Source organism: Solanum stenotomum, chromosome 2 (genome assembly GCF_019186545.1).
Source record: "Solanum stenotomum isolate F172 chromosome 2, ASM1918654v1, whole genome shotgun sequence".
NCBI classification, from domain to species: domain Eukaryota; kingdom Viridiplantae; phylum Streptophyta; class Magnoliopsida; order Solanales; family Solanaceae; genus Solanum; species Solanum stenotomum.
In genome coordinates, this window is record NC_064283.1 from 6,452,299 (window position 1) to 6,470,729 (window position 18,431).

At 39.8% G+C, this 18,431-nt stretch overlaps 1 protein-coding gene across 1 annotated transcript; it reads left to right on the forward strand.

Annotated features, from left to right (window-relative positions):
* Positions 1-271: 271 nt before the first annotated feature.
* Positions 272-18,037, forward strand: LOC125855460 (E3 ubiquitin-protein ligase UPL1-like). Its single transcript, XM_049535183.1, has 17 exons — positions 272-471; positions 631-757; positions 4,935-5,030; positions 5,104-5,310; positions 5,417-11,948; positions 12,056-13,119; positions 13,293-13,577; positions 13,654-13,858; positions 13,980-14,251; positions 14,338-14,612; positions 15,049-16,168; positions 16,251-16,397; positions 16,472-16,552; positions 16,629-16,854; positions 16,971-17,110; positions 17,194-17,300; positions 17,756-18,037. The coding sequence occupies exons 2-17, from the start codon at positions 662-664 to the stop codon at positions 17,856-17,858; spliced, it is 10,956 nt and encodes a 3,651-aa protein (XP_049391140.1). The 5' UTR covers positions 272-471; positions 631-661; the 3' UTR covers positions 17,859-18,037.
* The last annotated feature ends 394 nt before the right edge of the window (positions 18,038-18,431 follow it).

Here is an 18,431-nt window from a genome sequence, read left to right on the forward strand (position 1 = left end):
TAAATAATAAAATAAATACTTTTTTAAAAAAAATTATCTAACACGTCAAATCAAATATAAACATAAATTAATTTTAATTTTTTTCCGAAATTATTACACTTACCTTAAGAAATAATTTCTTATAGGCAAAATTAGAAGAGAAGGAAAAAAAGAGGACCAAATAGCCAAACCGACTTGAATAGAAGTCCCTCAATAGAAGAAGACTCAATTTGTGTGCATCTCTACGTGTATATAAGCTTCTCCCCTGTCATCGTTCCCAGGGTTAGTACTAGTTAGACCAATTTCACACACAAAAGGCAAAAGGAACCCCCCTACCCCCACCTCACCCCCCCCTTCTCACCATTTTTCTCTTTCTTGGCTTTGGGGTTTTCCTTGTTCTTCTCCTTCTTCTTCTCTCTATAAACCCTATTTTCTGTACAGTCTTTACACACTCTCTGGATGAGTCGCCCGTTCGTTACTTTGTTAATTCAGGTACCGATAGAATAAATCAGTTACTATGGATTCTGCTTTTTTTGTGTGTTTATTTGATCGATTTAATGTTCTATGCGTTTTTTTCTGATGTATTTGAATGTGTGCAGAGATTTTGTTATTTTTTCTCTGATTTGTGTGTTGGATTTGTGTTTTGGTTAGTGAATACAAGGAGAGAAAGTAGAGGTTGGATATGACGACCTTAAGATCGAGTTTGCCGTCCAGGTTACGGCAACTTCTCTCCAGCGAAGGAGCCATTGGTCCATCTATTAAACTCGACTCTGAACCTGTATGTACTCGTTTTACTCGTTCCTTTTTTGTTTTTCTTACTTTTATTTTGCATTTGGTTGTTTTTGTGTGTTGTTGAGCAGTTTCTTTTCATAGTTTTTTTTTTGGAATCATTTCACAATGTGCATTTTCAGTGTTGTTTTATTCCAGACGTGTAATGTGTGCTGTTAGGGTTTAGTCTTGCTGTGGAGTTGAGAATCAGAAGTTAATTATTGTATGTTCTGTTGTTTCTTAGGGTTTATTTTTTATTGAAAATCATATTTCATAATGTACCTCTTCTCTATGTGGTTTATTGTTTTTAACTGTTATGTAATCTATACTTTTATTATCAGTCATTTACCTGCTTTTTTTCTTTGAATTTTGTTATTTCTTATGATCGGTACGTGGAAATTCTCTGTCACAAGTGTACTGATGATGCCTGGGTCTGAAACTTAATGTTTCTATTACAAGTGTGTTTATGCCATGTGAGTCAAAAATTGATTATTTTTCTTGTGTAGCAAGAACAGAATTTATAACATACCTTGAGTTTGATTTTGCATTTGGTATTTGGTTACAAGATACTGAAAATATCTAATTGATTTTATATTTTTGCTTACTTCGGTTTGCCACTGGAATCACATTTAAGGTCCTTTCTGCTGCTAAATTTGTTGTTGATTAACCTTTTTGCTTCTTTTTGTGGTCGCTAAGAATTGGAAATTGCAGCTATTTGCTTTTATGATTCCTTTGGGTTCTTTTTGTGAAATTTCTATGACAAGTACCCAGTCGTGCTAATTGTTACCACGGTGGAATTCCAGCTCTGTGTTACTGCTATTAGCTATGTACCCATACTTCTTTACCAAGAAAGTATACCTGCCCTTTCCTTCAGAACTGATATCGACATGGTCTCAAGCTTGTTTGAGAGCTGATACTACTAACTATATTAAGGTTCCGGTAGTAAATGTATCAAAAATAATATTGATCTTGACTATCTTTACCAATCTTTACCAGTCGACATCACAACTTTGCAACCACTCATATCAGGGAGATGCTTAGCTCTAGATCCTAGGATCTGAGATTGGATCCTGTTAAAGTTGATGAGAGTTGAAGTTGCAGGCTAATGTATAGGGGATTTATGGATTGGCTATAGTGCTGCGTGAAGTAGCAACTAGCAACTTCTTGTGTGATGCACAACATTTTTATTCTGATCACGTTTGACTTTTTTGTGTCGAGTAATTCAATTTCTGCAGTCAATGAGTAGCAAATATCTGCCATTGCTCAAAGAAGTCATTGGTTGTACTAGTAGGACTTTATTAAAGATAAATTAAAAACAAAGAGAACAATTTGGTACATTATTTAAATGAAGCGGAAAATATTAAGGATACTAGAAGGGCTCAAAGCATAAAGATTAATGAAGTTCCCTAACCAGTAACCACTCATAAATACACTCACTAGATGTTGCTTTAAGAAGAATGTTTTTTCCATGGAGGATCACATATGTTAGTTGGTGTTTTATGTTTAAGAATTTAGCTGAAAGTGTAGATCCTGTAGCGTTGCAAGGTGGCTAGTCGGTTATGGAGGGTGGCTCTCAGTCTAATTGGGATGCAATGGGTGATGTCAAGCACAGGAAGGTGGCTCTGCAAAGTTGGTCTGAGGAGGGGAAATAGAAGTCAAACGACAGGGAGGATTACCCCTTTAGCAATCATGTGGGTCATTTAGAAAAAGAGAAATAGGAAGAGTTTTGAAGGGTTGAAACAAGATTTTTAAAGATGTCAAGTAGTGTTTTATCTCTAGATTCATTTGGTCTACTTACGAGGTCCATTTTTGTATAGAGGATTGAATCTCTTTTGTTGAGAACCATATTTGATGTAGGTTCACTTCTTTTGGTATATGGCTTGTATTTGGGGTTTCCCCAATGATAATAAAATTATTTACCTATTAAAAAAAAGAATATTTTTCCTCTTCCATTGGGAGCCGATCCAACTTGTTTGGGACTAAGGCGTAGCTATTGTATTTGTAGCATGAGTACTTCCCCCCGTATAAGCCTACTAGTGTACATTTAGAAAATCTCATTTTACATTTAAGCACAAAAAGGACTAAATTATAGTAGATTGATGCCTTCCTTTGAGGATGGTTTGAGTATGTGAAGAGAATTTGCTCAGATGCCCCGGTAAGGAGGTGAGAGGTTGGTTATGGTAACATCAAGGTGCTGGTTGGATATCACTAAAATTGAGTCTCATTATTGTGATCATTAGCATGTTATCTTTAGAACCTCATAGCTAATAGGATGATGAAATGGGATGACTCTGGAATTGAATATGACAGGAGCTGGTCTAATATGAGACTGTCAATTGAAACTGTATAATGTACATGTGTGAATCTCAAATATATTTAGATCTCAAAATAAACAGGATCCATTCGTCTTGGTCTCCTTTAGGGAGCTAGAGTTATCTGATGTTTCCATCAAACTAGCTTTGCTTTTTCTTAAATTCTTCTTTTTGGAGATATCATTTCGTCTATCATCACATTTTTTGAAGTGTTTTAGTACAAACCAAACTGAGATCTATCTGGAAAAAAAAGATAGTTTCAGACTGACAGTGGTAATACTATTACTTCGCCAGCATGCATTTTATTTTTTGAAGTAATACTGTTATTTTTCTTTTTGTCCTTTTCTTGTTTCAAACTGACAGTGGTAATACTATTACTTCGCCAGCATACATTTATTTCTTGAAGTTCAACTTTAATACTATTATTTCGCAAGCATACATTTATTTCTTTTTGTCCTTTTCTTTTCCCTGTTACTTCTCAATATCAAGCAATCTGTCAATCAGCTATATCTCAAGTCCAAACTAGTTGAGGTCAACAATAGATTCTCTATTTTCTTTTTTTCTCAACTCGGGCCAGTCAGTTTTGTTTTGCTAATGGTAGATATCAACAATTTGATTCTTAGTATCCTTTTTACTTTTCGAGCCAATTCATTTTCATTCGACAGTGGTGAATTTGTCTCCTAAGTCAAATAGGAGCTCCTTAAAAGTAGAAGCTTTTCGATTTCACACTTGTCCTTGTACTAAGATTCAAGTATAACCAGCAATTTTGACAACAACTGAGCTAATGTAAACTTGATCAAACCAAGACTTTATCCTATATGTGCGAGTACGCAATTTTCTTGTGCAGTCTATCTTTTATATATACAACATATGTTACGTTCTCCCAAAAAGATACAAAAGACTTAATCCTGACTAGGTGGGTACCGGTAAGAATACTTCTACTATTTATTGCAGTCTATCTAAGTTCCTGTTGTTTCTATGAAATTGTGGGGGAGGGGTTGCGCCAATTTTCAGCCATTTGATTGGCTCTTCTTTAGCATCTTTGATTATCATTCTTTGGCGCGTATACACACTTGGACCATTCATTTTTTTTTTTGTTGAAACTTGTGATGTTGTATTCCTCAGCATTTAGGATATGCTGGTGACCTCCATAAAAAGGCTGTAACAAGCCAAAACAGAAGAGTAATTACAGGAATCCTAAGAGATCAACTATCTGTTCAGCATCTTCTATGCGTTGTTCTTTACACCAAAAATAGGAAGTTGCAATACAACCCCCTTTGATTTTCTGCACAGTTGCATTTCCACGACAATCATTGAATTTGATAGTAATTCTCTTCCTTATTACCTTTCAATGAGTACTCTTTTATGTAGCTGAAGATGCTGGTGTGTTTTGAGGATTGTTATTGTTTATCTTGGTAAAAAATGTTTAGTGGCTCTTATGTTTTCTCGGTGTGTTTTATGTTTCTAGTACTGTTGTGTTCCTTAACATCAGGCAAGACCATAGCTATCATAAGAAAACAAAAAGAAAAATTAGGCAATACCATAGTATATTGCACCTTTTTACATTTTATTTGGATGAACTGTGGTTATTCTCGTAGGAGTAATTCTTAAGTTTGTGGGAGCCTTTTAAACATCCTTTCAGGGATCTAGAAATATACATCGATTTAGTCATATGCAAGGAAATAATAAAGCAATAAATCATCTGATTAGTGTCTTGACTTCAGCTGCTTGAAAGAATTGCATGGACTTCTGCTTTTCACTACTGTTCTCTGTTGCAGTAGATTCCCGCTTCTATCTTTCCTGCTTCTATCTTTCTTTTCGAGCCTTCTCTCCATTATCTGCTATGATCTTATTGTGCATTTATCTGCATGTCAGCCCCCAAAAATAAAGGCCTTTATTGACAAGGTCATCCAGTGTCCATTACAAGATATAGCAATACCTCTTTCTGGTTTCCGCTGGGAGTATGGCAAGGTAAATCCATCTTACCTCTGTTTATCCTGCCTTTATACTTTGGACTTTTACTTACTTGGCCTTCCCTTTTCAGGGAAATTTTCATCACTGGAGACCATTGTTTCTACATTTTGATACATATTTCAAGACCTACTTATGTAGTAGGAAAGATCTTGGCTTGTCTGATAATATATTAGGAGATGATAGCCCTTTCCCCAAGCAAGCAGTTCTACAGATCTTACGTGTGATGCAGATCATACTAGAGAATTGTCATAATAAGGGTTCGTTTAGTGGCTTGGAGGTAAGCTGAAGATACTAGAACTTTTCACTCGTTTTTGAATGAATGTCTGTAACAAGTATTCACATGTACTGATGATGTCTGAATTTATTTACTTTGAACCTGGCAGCATTTCATGCTTTTGTTGGCTTCAACAGATCCTGAGATCCTCATTGCAACTTTAGAGACTCTTGCTTTATTAGTAAAAATAAATCCATCGAAGCTACATGCAAGTGGTAAATTGGTTGGGTGTGGTACTATAAATAGCTGTCTCCTGTCACTTGCGCAGGGGTGGGGAAGCAAGGAAGAAGGTCTGGGCTTGTATTATTGTGTTACTGTAAACGAAAGAAGTCAGGATGAAGGCCTATCTTTGTTTCCATCCAATGTGGAAAATGACGGTGACAAGTCACTTTATCACTTGGGTTCCACCCTTTATTTTGAGTTGCATAGTGCCAATGCTCAAAGCAATGCTGAAGCTGAGGATGGCGCAGTATCAACGAGCATGAGTGTAATTAACATACCTGATCTCCATGTACGGAAAGAAGAAGATCTGTCGCTAATGAAGTTCTGTATTGAGCAGTACAATGTTCCTCCTGAGCAAAGGTTTGCGTTGCTGACAAGAATCAGATATGCACACGCATTCCGTTCCCCCAGAGTATGCAGACTTTACAGCAAGATTTGCCTTCTTGCTTTCATTGTGCTTGTCCAGGCTAGTGATTCCCATGATGAACTTGCGTCCTTTTTTGCTAATGAACCTGAATACACAAATGAGTTGATCAGGATTGTCAGATCTGAAGAAACCATCTCTGGAAATGTTAGAACGCTAGCAATGAATGCCTTGGGGGCACAATTAGCTGCTTATGCATCATCACATGAGCGGGCAAGGATTTTGAGTGGATCAAGCATCAGTTTTGCTGGTGGTAATCGCATGATCCTCCTGAATGTTTTACAGAGAGCAATCTTGTCACTAAGCAGCTCAAATGACTTGTCATCAGTATCCTTTGTTGAAGCTGTTCTGCAGTTTTACCTGCTACATGTCATATCCTCTTCAAGCTCCGGTAGTGTTATTCGAGGGTCTGGAATGGTGCCAACTTTTTTGCCTCTAGTAGAGGACGCTGATCCTGCACATATACATCTTGTTTGCCTGGCTGTGAAAACACTGCAAAAGCTTCTGGATTATAGTAATGCAGCAGTAACCCTTTTCAAAGATCTAGGTGGAGTTGAGCTTTTGGCTAATAGGTTACAGATAGAAGTGCACAGAGTGATTGCCGTGGCTGGAGATGATGACAATTCTATGGTCATTGGTGAGCATTTTAAATCTAGTGAAGAACAAATATATTCTCAAAAGAGACTTATTAGGGTCTTATTGAAGGCACTTGGGTCTGCTACCTATGCTCCTGCAAATTCGGCCAGATCACAGGGTTCTAATGATGCATCTTTACCTGCCACTTTGTGTCTGCTATTTAGTAATGTGGAAAAATTTGGAGGGGATATCTATTCCTCGGCCGTGACTGTTATGAGTGAAATAATTCACAAAGACCCGACATGTTTTCCTGCTCTGCATGAATTGGGTCTTCCTATTGCTTTTTTGTCTTCAGTGGTATCTGGGATACTACCGTCTCCAAAAGCTCTTACTTGTGTACCTAATGGTCTAGGTGCAATTTGCCTTAATCCGAAGGGACTGGAGTCGGTAAAAGAAACTTCAGCGTTGCGTTTCCTTGTTGACATATTTACCAACAAGAAGTACGTGGTAGCTATGAATGAAGGTATTGTCCCGTTGGCAAATGCTGTAGAAGAGCTGTTACGCCATGTATCTTCACTGAGAGGTACTGGAGTGGATTTAATTATTGAGATTGTTAACAGTATTGCTTCACGTGGTGATGGTGAACATGCTGAGTCATCAGGGAAATCAAGTGAGACTACTGAAATGGACACGGACACAGATAACAGAGAGAGTGTTGCATCCAGCTCATTGGTTGAATCAACTTATTCTTCTGGGGAAACTATCAGTGATGAACAGTTCATTCAGTTGGCTGTCTTTCATGTGATGGTACTTGTTCATCGTACAATGGAGAACTCTGAAACTTGTCGGTTATTTGTGGAGAAGTCGGGCATTGAATCTTTGTTGAAACTACTCCTACGGCCGAGTGTTGCACAGTCATCTGAAGGGATGTCCATAGCATTACACAGCACCATGGTCTTCAAGACTTTCACCCAACATCACTCTGCTGCTCTGGCTCGTGCTTTCTGTTTCTTTCTCAAGGATCATTTGAAAAAAGCGCTGTCTGGATTTGATGTGGTTTCTGGTGCTTTTATGTTGGATCCTAAAAGTACTCCAGATAGGACATTCTCTTCACTTTTTCTAGTTGAGTTTCTTTTATTTCTGGCTGCCTCCAAAGACAACCGATGGGTAACTGCTCTGTTAACAGAGTTTGGAAATGGAAGCAAAGATGTCTTGGAAGATATTGGTCGTATTCATCGTGAAATTCTTTGGCAGTTGGCGTTGCTTGAAGAATCTAAGGTTGATGTTGAGGAAGGTAGTGCTGGTGCAACTGACGAGGCACGGCAGTCAGAATTGAGTACAACTGATTCTGAAGAACAAAGATTAAATTCCTTCAGACAGTTCCTTGACCCGTTACTTCGCAGGAGGATGTCAGGGTGGAGTTTTGAATCACAGTTTTTTGATCTGATCAATCTATATCGTGATCTGACTAGAGCTTCTAGTATTCAGCAACGTCAGACCACTGATGGTCCTTCAAATGTCCGGATAGAAGCTAGTCATCAATCACAACAAGCAGGTTCTCTTGATGATGCTGGTGCCAGTAATAGAAAAGAGGACAAACAGAGGTCATATTATCATTCTTGCCGTGATATGGTGAAATCCCTGTCAATCCATATCACCCATTTGTTTCAAGAGATGGGCAAGGTAATGCTACTTCCATCACGTAGGCGGGATGATACACTCAATGTGTCAGCTCCCTCAAAATCTGTTGCTTCAACTTTTGCTTCAATTGCTATTGATCACATGAATTTTGGAGGTCATGTAACTTCTGGATCGGAGGCACCTGTGTCGACCAAATGTCGTTATTTTGGCAAGGTTATTGAATTTATTGATGGTATTCTGCTGGACAAGCCTGATTCTTGCAATGCTGTTATATTAAATTGCCTTTATGGGCGTGGGGTTATTCAGTCAGTGTTAACTACGTTTGAAGCTACTAGTCAGTTGCTCTTTGCTGTCAATAGAGCTCCTACTTCTCCTATGGAGACTGATGAGACACATACCAGGCAGGATGGAGTTGAGGATGCAGACCGTTCATGGATATATGGTCCCTTAGGTAGTTATGGGAAGCTGATGGATCATCTGGCGACTTCATCTTTAATTCTATCTCCTTTCACAAAGCATTTACTGACTCAACCTTTGGTTAGTGGTGATATCCCATTTCCACGGGATGAGGAGACATTTGTAAAGGTTCTTCAATCCATGGTATTGAAGACTGTACTTCCCGTTTGGACTCATCCACAATTCACAGAATGCAATTATGATTTCATTGCAGCTGTTCTCAACATCATTAGGCACATCTACTCTGGAGTAGAAGTCAAAAACACAAACAGTACTGCTACTCGTGTGTCTGGTCCTCCCCCAAATGAAACTACAATTTCTACAATTGTTGAAATGGGGTTCTCCAGGAATAGAGCAGAAGAGGCTTTGAGGCAGGTTGGTTCAAACAGTGTTGAGCTGGCAATGGAGTGGTTGTTCTCGCATCCAGAGGAAGTACAAGAAGATGATGAACTTGCCCGTGCCCTTGCCATGTCACTTGGGAACTCTGGATCAGAGGCAAAGGAAGATGTTCCCAAAGAAAGCAGCGTGACCATTGACGAAGAAATGGTTCAGCCTCCTCCTGTTGATGAGTTGTTGTCCACATGCCGAAAGCTTCTACAGATGAAAGACTCTCTTGCTTTTCCTGTCAGGGATCTTCTTGTGATGATATGCTCCCAGAATGATGGTGAACATCGGTCGGCTGTGGTTTCTTTTATTGTTGAACAAGTGAAGCTTTCTAGTAATGTGTCTGAGGATGGAAACCGCAGCATTCTTTCTAATCTCTTTCATGTTCTTGCTCTGATTCTTAATGAAGATACTGATGCCAGAGAGATAGCTGCAAAGAATGGTTTGGTGAATGTCTCATCTGATCTTCTTTCACAATGGATTTCCAGTACATTTGATAGGGAGAAAGTCCCCAAATGGGTGACAGCAGCTTTTGTTGCTATTGATCGGCTTGCTCAAGTGGATCAGAAGGTGAATGCTGATATACTGGAACAGCTTAAGGGAGATGACGCTACACAGAAATCAGTTTCGATCAACGAGGATAAGTATAATAAGTTGCAGTCTTCTTTGTCTCCAAAATATCTGGATGTCCAAGAGCAGAAGCAGCTTGTTGAAATAGCTTGTGGTTGTATGAGAAACCAGCTTCCCTCGGAAACAATGCATGCTGTGTTGCAGCTGTGTGCAACTCTTACAAGAACTCACTCTGTTGCTGTTAACTTTCTGGATGCCGGTGGATTGCAGTTGCTGCTTTCCTTGCCAACCAGCAGCTTGTTTATTGGGTTTGACAACATCGCCGCTACTATAATAAGACATGTTCTTGAGGATCCCCAGACTCTACAGCAAGCTATGGAAGCAGAGATACGGCATAATGTTGTGTCTGCTTCTAATAGACAGTCAAGTGGAAGGCTCACACCTCGTAATTTCCTGTTGAATTTGACTTCTGTTATTCAGCGGGATCCAGTGATTTTCATGCGGGCTGCTCGTTCTGTGTGCCAAGTGGAGATGGTTGGTGAACGACCTTATGTGGTCTTGTTGAGGGACCGTGAGAAGGACAAAAAGGATAAAGACAGGGAGAAAGAGAAATCAGAAGACAAAGATAAAATGCAGAATGCAGATTTGAAGTCTGGTGTTGGTAATGTGAGCCATGGAGTGCATGGCAAGAGTCTTGATGCGAATTCTAAGAATGTGAAAGTTCATCGAAAGCCGCCTCACAGCTTTGTAAGCGTTATTGAGCTTCTCTTGGATCCAGTTGTCAAGTTTGTTCCTCCTTTGAAAGATGAACCAGCAACAAAAGAGAACCTTGGTTCAACGGATATGGAGATTGATATTTCCGCGAACAAGGGCAAAGGGAAAGCTATCGCCTCTGCTTCTGAAGCAAGTGAAGCTGATAACCATGAATTGTCTGCATATATGGCTAAGATTGTATTCATTTTGAAGCTTCTGACTGAGATTCTTTTGATGTATACTGCTTCAGTTCACATTTTGCTTAGAAAAGATTCTGAAGTTAGCAGTTGCATAGCTGTTCCTTTACGGACAGGGCACCTTGCTGGTGGAATTTTTCATCATATTCTTCACAAGTTTTTACCGTATACCAAGAGTTCTAAGAAAGAGAGAAAAACTGATGTGGACTGGAGGCAAAAACTTTCAAGCAGAGCTAGCCAGTTTCTCGTGGCATCTTGTGTTCGCTCAACGGAGGCAAGGAGAAGAATCTTTACTGAGATTAACAGCGTGTTTAGTGATTTTATTGAGTTTGGAAGTGGTTTTAGGGCACCTGGAATCGAAATTCAAGCTTTTATTGATCTTCTCAGTGATGTACTGACTGCTCGTGCACCTACAGGTTCTTCCATCTCAGCAGAAGCTTCAGCTACTTTCATAGATGTCGGTCTGGTTCAATCTCTGACCCGAGCTCTTCATGTCTTGGACCTGGATCATACTGATTCTTCCAAGGTTGTTACTGGTGTTGTAAAAGTTCTGGAGTTGGTAACAAAGGAGCATGTCCATGCGGCTGAGTCCAATGCTGGAAGGGGAGAACAGTCAACAAAAACTCAGGATCATAATCAATCTGGAACTGCTATTGATGCCCTTGCAGTCCTGGCTAATGAAACTTTATCACAGCCTAATGTGAATTCAGTGCCAACAGATCACATTGAGCCCTTTGGCGCAGCTCAAAATTTTGGTGGGTCTGAAGCTGTCACTGATGATATGGAACATGACCAGGATATTGATGGAGGTTTTGGTCCATCCAATGAAGATGATTACATGCATGAAAGTAATGAGGACACTAGAAATCTGGAAAATGGCCTTGAGATAAGATTTGAAATCCAGCCTGATGTACAAGAGCATCTTGATGAAGATGATGATGATGAGGACGATGATGATGATGATGAGATGTCAGGTGATGAAGGAGATGAGGTTGATGAAGACGAAGAGGGGGATGAAGAACATAATGACCTCGAGGAAGATGAAGCTCATCACTTGCAACATCCTGATACTGATCAAGATGACCAAGAGATTGATGAAGATGACTTTGATGAGGAGGTAATGGATGAAGAGGATGAAGAGGATGAGGATGAGGAGGATGGTGTAATACTTCGTCTGGGTGATGGAATGAATGGAATAAATGTATTTGACCATATTGAAGTTTTTGGTCGAGAGCATAGTCTCTCCAGTGAAACTTTACATGTTATGCCTGTTGAAGTTTTTGGCTCTAGGCGCCAGGGGCGCACGACATCCATCTACAATCTTTTGGGAAGAGGTGGTGACAGCATTGCTCCTTCACAACATCCCCTTCTGGTGGAACCCTCTTCCTTGCTGCAGTTGGGTCAGCCACGTCAATCAGGTATCTGTACTACTGGTTAATATCGTAATTTTTATCTGATGTGAAATCTCATTGCCTTTGTTTATTGGTTTCAAAAAATATCTCATTGCTTTCTTCCTTTTCATCAGAGAGTATCCGTGATGCTTATTCCGATAGGAGCTCAGAAGGAACCTCATCGCGCTTGGATTCTGTTTTCCGTTCTCTCCGGAGCAGTCGTCATGGCCAACGGTTCAATTTTTGGACCAATGATAACCAACAAAGCGGTGGATCAGGTGCCTCTGCTCTTCCACAGGGTTTTGAGGATTTGCTTGTTTCCCACTTGAGGCGGCCTAGCCCTGAGAAATCAGCTGATCAAGATGCTACAGAAGGGTCTCAGAATAGAGGTGAGGCCACCCAGTTTGTTGGATCAGGTGAAATGGCAGCTGAAAGTGCTATGGAGAACAATAACAACAATGAAGCCAGAGATGCCTCTACCCCCTCAACAGTGTTGGATGAATCTGGTGGTGCTAATGTGACACCTGTAGCAAATGTGTCTTCTCAGGGAACAGATGCACCAAGTAGCCAATCTCAACCTGTCGAAATGCAGTTTGAACAGAACGATGTTGCCATAAGGGATGTTGAGGCAGTTAGCCAAGAAAGCAGTGGAAGTGGTGCAACTCTGGGTGAAAGTCTTCGAAGTCTTGATGTTGAAATTGGAAGTGCTGATGGGCATGATGATGGTGGTGATAGACAAGGTCCAGCAGATGCTCGAATTAGGAGGACTAATGTATCGTTTGGAAATTCTACTCAGGTAAGTGCGAGGGACGTTGCCCTTCACAGTGTATCTGAAGCTTCAGAACATCCAAATCAAGAAGCAGAACAAAGTGGACCCAATGATGAACAGCAACGTAATGTAGATGCTGATTCTGGATCAATTGATCCTGCATTTCTAGAGGCGCTTCCTGAGGAGTTGCGAGCCGAGGTTCTCTCAGCTCAACAGGGTCAAGCAACTCAACCACCAAATTCTGAGCCTCAAAATGGTGGAGATATTGATCCAGAATTTCTGGCAGCCCTTCCGTCTGACATCCGAGAAGAAGTGTTGGCACAGCAAAGGGCACAGCGGCTGCAGCAGTCACAAGAATTAGAAGGCCAGCCTGTTGAGATGGACACTGTGTCAATTATTGCTACATTCCCTTCAGAACTACGGGAAGAGGTACTTCTTTAGATGAATTAAGTGTAATCGATGTGAATTTTTGTTTCATTTACTCTATTACAAGTAGCGACCTTGTTTTCCTATTTCTTTTTGTTTTTTTCAAGTTCTGATTTAAGTTTGGTTTTCTTGAATCCTTTTATGGCTATTATTGGATCTGACATTGTATCTCGCAGGTCCTTCTGACATCTTCTGATGCCATTCTTGCTAATTTAACACCTGCTCTTGTGGCGGAAGCAAATATGTTGCGTGAGAGGTTTGCACGTAGGTATAACCGAACACTTTTTGGTATGTATCCTAGAAGTCGTAGAGGCGACTCTAGGCGGAATGAACAATTGGACAGGGCTGGTGGAACCCTTTCGCGTAGATCAGCTGGAAGTAAGCCTCTGGAGGCAGATGGGTCTCCCTTAGTCGACACTGAGGGCTTAAGAGCTTTGGTGCGGTTGCTCCGCGTATTCCAGGTATAAACTTGGTGAGGTTGAATTACTGTTTTTCTTGCTTCTATGATTTGAACATTGACACCTGGTTCTTTTGCAGCCAATTTACAAAGTTCCTCTACAGAGGCTGATGTTGAATCTCAGTGCACATGCAGAAACAAGAACTGCTTTAGTGAAAATATTTATGGACTTGTTGATGCTTGATGTCGGACAGCCTGCTAATGATCTGAATACAGCTGAACCCCCATATCGACTATATGGTTGCCAAAGTAATGTGATGTATTCGCGTCCTCAACATCTTGATGGTGAGACCTTATCATCTTGCTTAACTTTTTATCATGCATCAGTATCACATCTATTGTTACTACTGTTGTATTTGTGTTGTTTTTTGCCTTGGCTAAATTTTATTTATCTCATGGCTTGTAGGAATTCCTCCATTACTATCTCGTCGTGTTCTTGAGACACTTACATACTTGGCAAAGAACCATTCTTTAGTTGCAAAGACTCTACTTGAATTCAGGCTCCCTCGACCAGTGCTGGAAGGGCCAATAGTTCCAGATCAGAGGCGGGGAAAAGCTGTTATGGTTGAGGCTGATGGACCAGGTAGATGGCAGCTTGAAGGACAAGTATCTCTTGCATTGCTTTTGGGCCTCTTGAATCATCCCCTTTATTTGAGAAGTGTTGCACATCTAGAGCAGGTAGTTTGCACAAGTGGGATGTCTCTTTGAGTAGTCATTATCTGGTGTTTCTTGCTGTCATTAACTAATTTCCTTTTTGTATCTAGCTGTTAAATCTGCTAGATGTTGTAGTCCAAAACACAGAAAGCAAATCAAATGCGCGTGAAGAACCTGGCACATCCTCTACAGAGCAACTGACTGGTCCTCCAATCCAATCTGCTGCAGAAATGAATACTGAATCTCATGCAGCTTCACCTGAGGTTGAGGACAAATCTGGAGCATCGTCCTCTGTTGCAAGCAGAGACCAAAGTACTGAAAGTATTCTACTCAGTCTACCACAATTAGAGCTTCGACGCCTGTGCTCATTGCTTGCCAGAGAAGGGTAAGCTAGTTCCTAATCCTGTGATGTGTATTTGAAATTGTAGATACCATGGTTTGATGTGACAAGTTCTGTAGATATTATTTCTGTGAGACACCCCTTAATTTAGAGACTTGTGTGTTTGCCAGCAGGTTGATAATACTTTACTAATTTTGCACTTAACATATTTTCATTCTTGTTTAAAAGTTGGATCAGTAAATTAACTGACTGCTTGGTGTGACGGTCTTGTCAAAATTTCCGTGCCTATGGCTTCTATTTCAGGCATTGAATTATCTGTTTGGTTGTACATGCACTTATTTGATATTTTAATACTTTGCTATTGTCTTCACATGACCAAGTGATTTTGAACCTTCAGTGGGTTATTTTTACTCGAGTCTCGCTGAATAATGTATTACTTTATTTGTTATTGAAGCTTTTTAATGCTTTCTTCTTTTATCAGTCTTTCAGACAATGCTTACTCTTTGGTAGCTGAGGTACTGAAAAAGTTGGTGGCCATAGCTCCTGCCATTTGTCATTTATTTATTACTGAGCTTGCTGGCTCTGTGCAAAGTCTGACCAGATCTGCGATGGATGAGTTAAACAAGTTTAGGGAAGTGGAAAAAGCACTGCTCAGTACCACTTCAACTGATGGCGCTGTGATACTCAGGGTTTTACAAGCATTAAGCTCTCTTGTTGCTTCAATTGGTGACAAGAACAACGAGAATCAAATTATTTCTGAGAAGGAGCACGGTGCTACTATCTCCCTGGTTTGGGACATTAACACAGCTTTAGAACCTCTATGGCAGGAGCTAAGCACTTGCATTAGCACAATAGAGAGTTTTTCTGAAACAGCACCCAACCTTCCTCGTTCATCCATTGTTACCTCATCTAAACCTGCTGGAGCAATGCCTCCCCTCCCTGCAGGCACACAAAACATTTTACCGTACATAGAGTCCTTTTTTGTGATGTGTGAGAAGTTGCATCCTGGGCATTTGGGTGCAGGGCAGGAGTTCAGTATTGCGACAGTTCCTGATCCAGAAGAAGCTACTGCTTCTGCTATGCAGCCAAAAACACCTACATCGGCAACAAAAGTTGATGAGAAGCACATTGCTTTTGTAAAATTTGCAGAGAAGCACAAAAAACTTCTTAATGCTTTTGTTCGGCAGAATCCTGGACTACTGGAGAAGTCTTTCTCCATCATGCTGAAGGTTCCTCGTTTTGTTGATTTTGACAATAAAAGGTCGTACTTTAGATCTAAGATTAAACATCAACACGATCATCATCACAGTCCTCTGAGAATTTCTGTGAGAAGAGCTTATATACTTGAAGATTCATATAATCAGCTTCGCATGAGGACAACTCAAGAATTGAAAGGGAGATTGACTGTACATTTCCAAGGGGAAGAAGGAATTGATGCTGGTGGACTTACTAGGGAATGGTATCAGTTACTGTCCAGAGTAATTTTTGACAAGGGAGCACTATTGTTTACTACAGTTGGCAATGAAGCAACATTTCAGCCAAATCCCAATTCTGTTTACCAAACTGAGCACCTCTCATACTTCAAATTTGTTGGGCGAGTTGTGAGTATTTTCCTTCTTGGTTCTGTTTGCTTGAGTCATTTAATTTAAACAATATCTAATGTGCTTTATGTAAATATCCCAGGTTGGCAAGGCACTATTTGATGGTCAACTTCTTGATGTTCATTTTACACGGTCCTTCTACAAGCACATACTTGGTGCTAAAGTGACATATCATGATATCGAAGCTATTGATCCTGACTACTTCAAAAATTTGAAATGGCTGCTTGAGGTGCAGTGTTTTCTCTGTTCTCTGTGATTATATGGTTAAAAGTTTGCTCTGCTTACGTTTCTTGTTTTGTGTAGAATGACATAAGTGATATTTTAGACCTTACATTCAGTATTGATGCTGATGAAGAGAAGTTGATACTTTATGAACGCAATGAGGTATGAGTTCTTCTGCGGCAATTGAATTTTAAGCATTTTTGTTACAAAGGCTCTGATTGCAACTTTTTTAATGCAGGTGACTGACTATGAACTAATCCCGGGTGGACGAAATATCAGAGTCACTGAGGAAAACAAGCAACAGTATGTTGACTTGGTTGCTGAGCATCGGTTGACGACTGCTATCCGTCCTCAGATAAATGCATTTTTGGAAGGATTCAGTGAATTGATTCCGCGAGAGCTGATCTCTATTTTTCATGACAAGGAACTTGAGTTGTTAATTAGCGGTCTTCCAGACATCGATCGTATGTTTCACTATTTCCTTTGCTTGTTAATTCATGTGGTAATTCTATCTTAGATAGTTATTGTCAATATCAAGATAGAGTTGCTTCTTACAATTAATTTACCCCTTGCTTTGCAGTTGATGACTTAAGGGCAAATACAGAATATTCTGGATACAGCCCAGCTTCACCTGTTATTCAGTGGTTTTGGGAAGTTGTTCAAGCTTTTAGCAAGGAAGACAAAGCTCGCCTTCTTCAATTTGTCACTGGAACCTCAAAGGTAGTTTGTTGCTTTCATTTGATTATAGTTGCATGTTAAATGTCTCCTGCAATCATCTAACAAATCTTTGTGAACTTCTCCAGGTGCCGTTGGAAGGGTTTAGTGCACTGCAAGGAATTTCAGGTTCCCAGAAATTTCAGATCCACAAAGCTTATGGCAGTGCTGATCACTTGCCTTCAGCACATACATGGTAATTATTTAATCATCTGAAACTAAATTATGATTGCCCTCGTGATGCTGAAGATTTCTGCCAGTAAAACATCCGTGTTGCTTCTCCCAAGTTACTCGAACCTTCTTTCATTTATGATGCCATTCTAATTTACCTGTATTGCTGAAGATTCCAGTAGAAGTCAATGTTGCTTCCTCTTCCAAATTTTACTTCTCTTGCTTTCCTTTTTATGTGCATCCTAATTTACTCAATTGAATTGACCGCTCCTCTCTATGAGATGGGCGTTCTTATCTGAGTATTTCAATTAAATGTTGACTAATATTAGTATTAACCTAATCCTGAATCACATTTCAACTACTAACAGCAAGTAAAAACTTCCTTCTTTGAGATCGGAGGGAGTGTTGTGAATTCTACTTGTATTTCTTCTGTACTTGATTTACTGTGAACACTTCTTAACTATTATTTGCTGTGTGCAGTTTTAACCAGTTGGATCTACCAGAGTACCCCTCTAAAGAGCATCTGGAGGAGAGACTACTGCTTGCCATTCATGAAGCCAACGAAGGATTTGGATTTGGTTAAAACACTAATGGGTGTCTGAATTAGATTCTGTAGATAACTTCCATGTTAAAAAAGAGATTTTTTATTTATTTATACAGGAGAACAGTCTAAGGGCATTTTAAGTCTGTGAGATACCTGTCTATAATGCTGTACAGTCTATTTGCTATGCCAAATGATCCTGGCAGTTCTTTTTTTGGCAATCGTTTCTTTATCTTCTCTTTTCCCTTTGTTTCTCTACCTTCTGCTCGTCTTTGTCGCTGTTGTTGCCTGTAGGAGTAAAACATAAGGCGTTACAAATTTCTTACTCCCATGCTTGCTATTCTGAATGCTGCTGTGAGAGTAGACCATTCCTTTTTCTATGCGATGTTCTCATTATTGTCGTTCATCAAGTACCTTAAAGGTCAAACTGCAACACAGATCAAAGACTATCTGTAGTATATATAACTAATGGCGTGACATTTTCATAGGGACATGTAAATTACAATTTCTTGTGTACTTGCACTACTGTGCACTATGATAAGATGTAAAGTAGGTGTGGAATTTTGGCATAATTACTTCAACTTTTGCTGCTTATACTTTGGGTAGTTGGGTTGG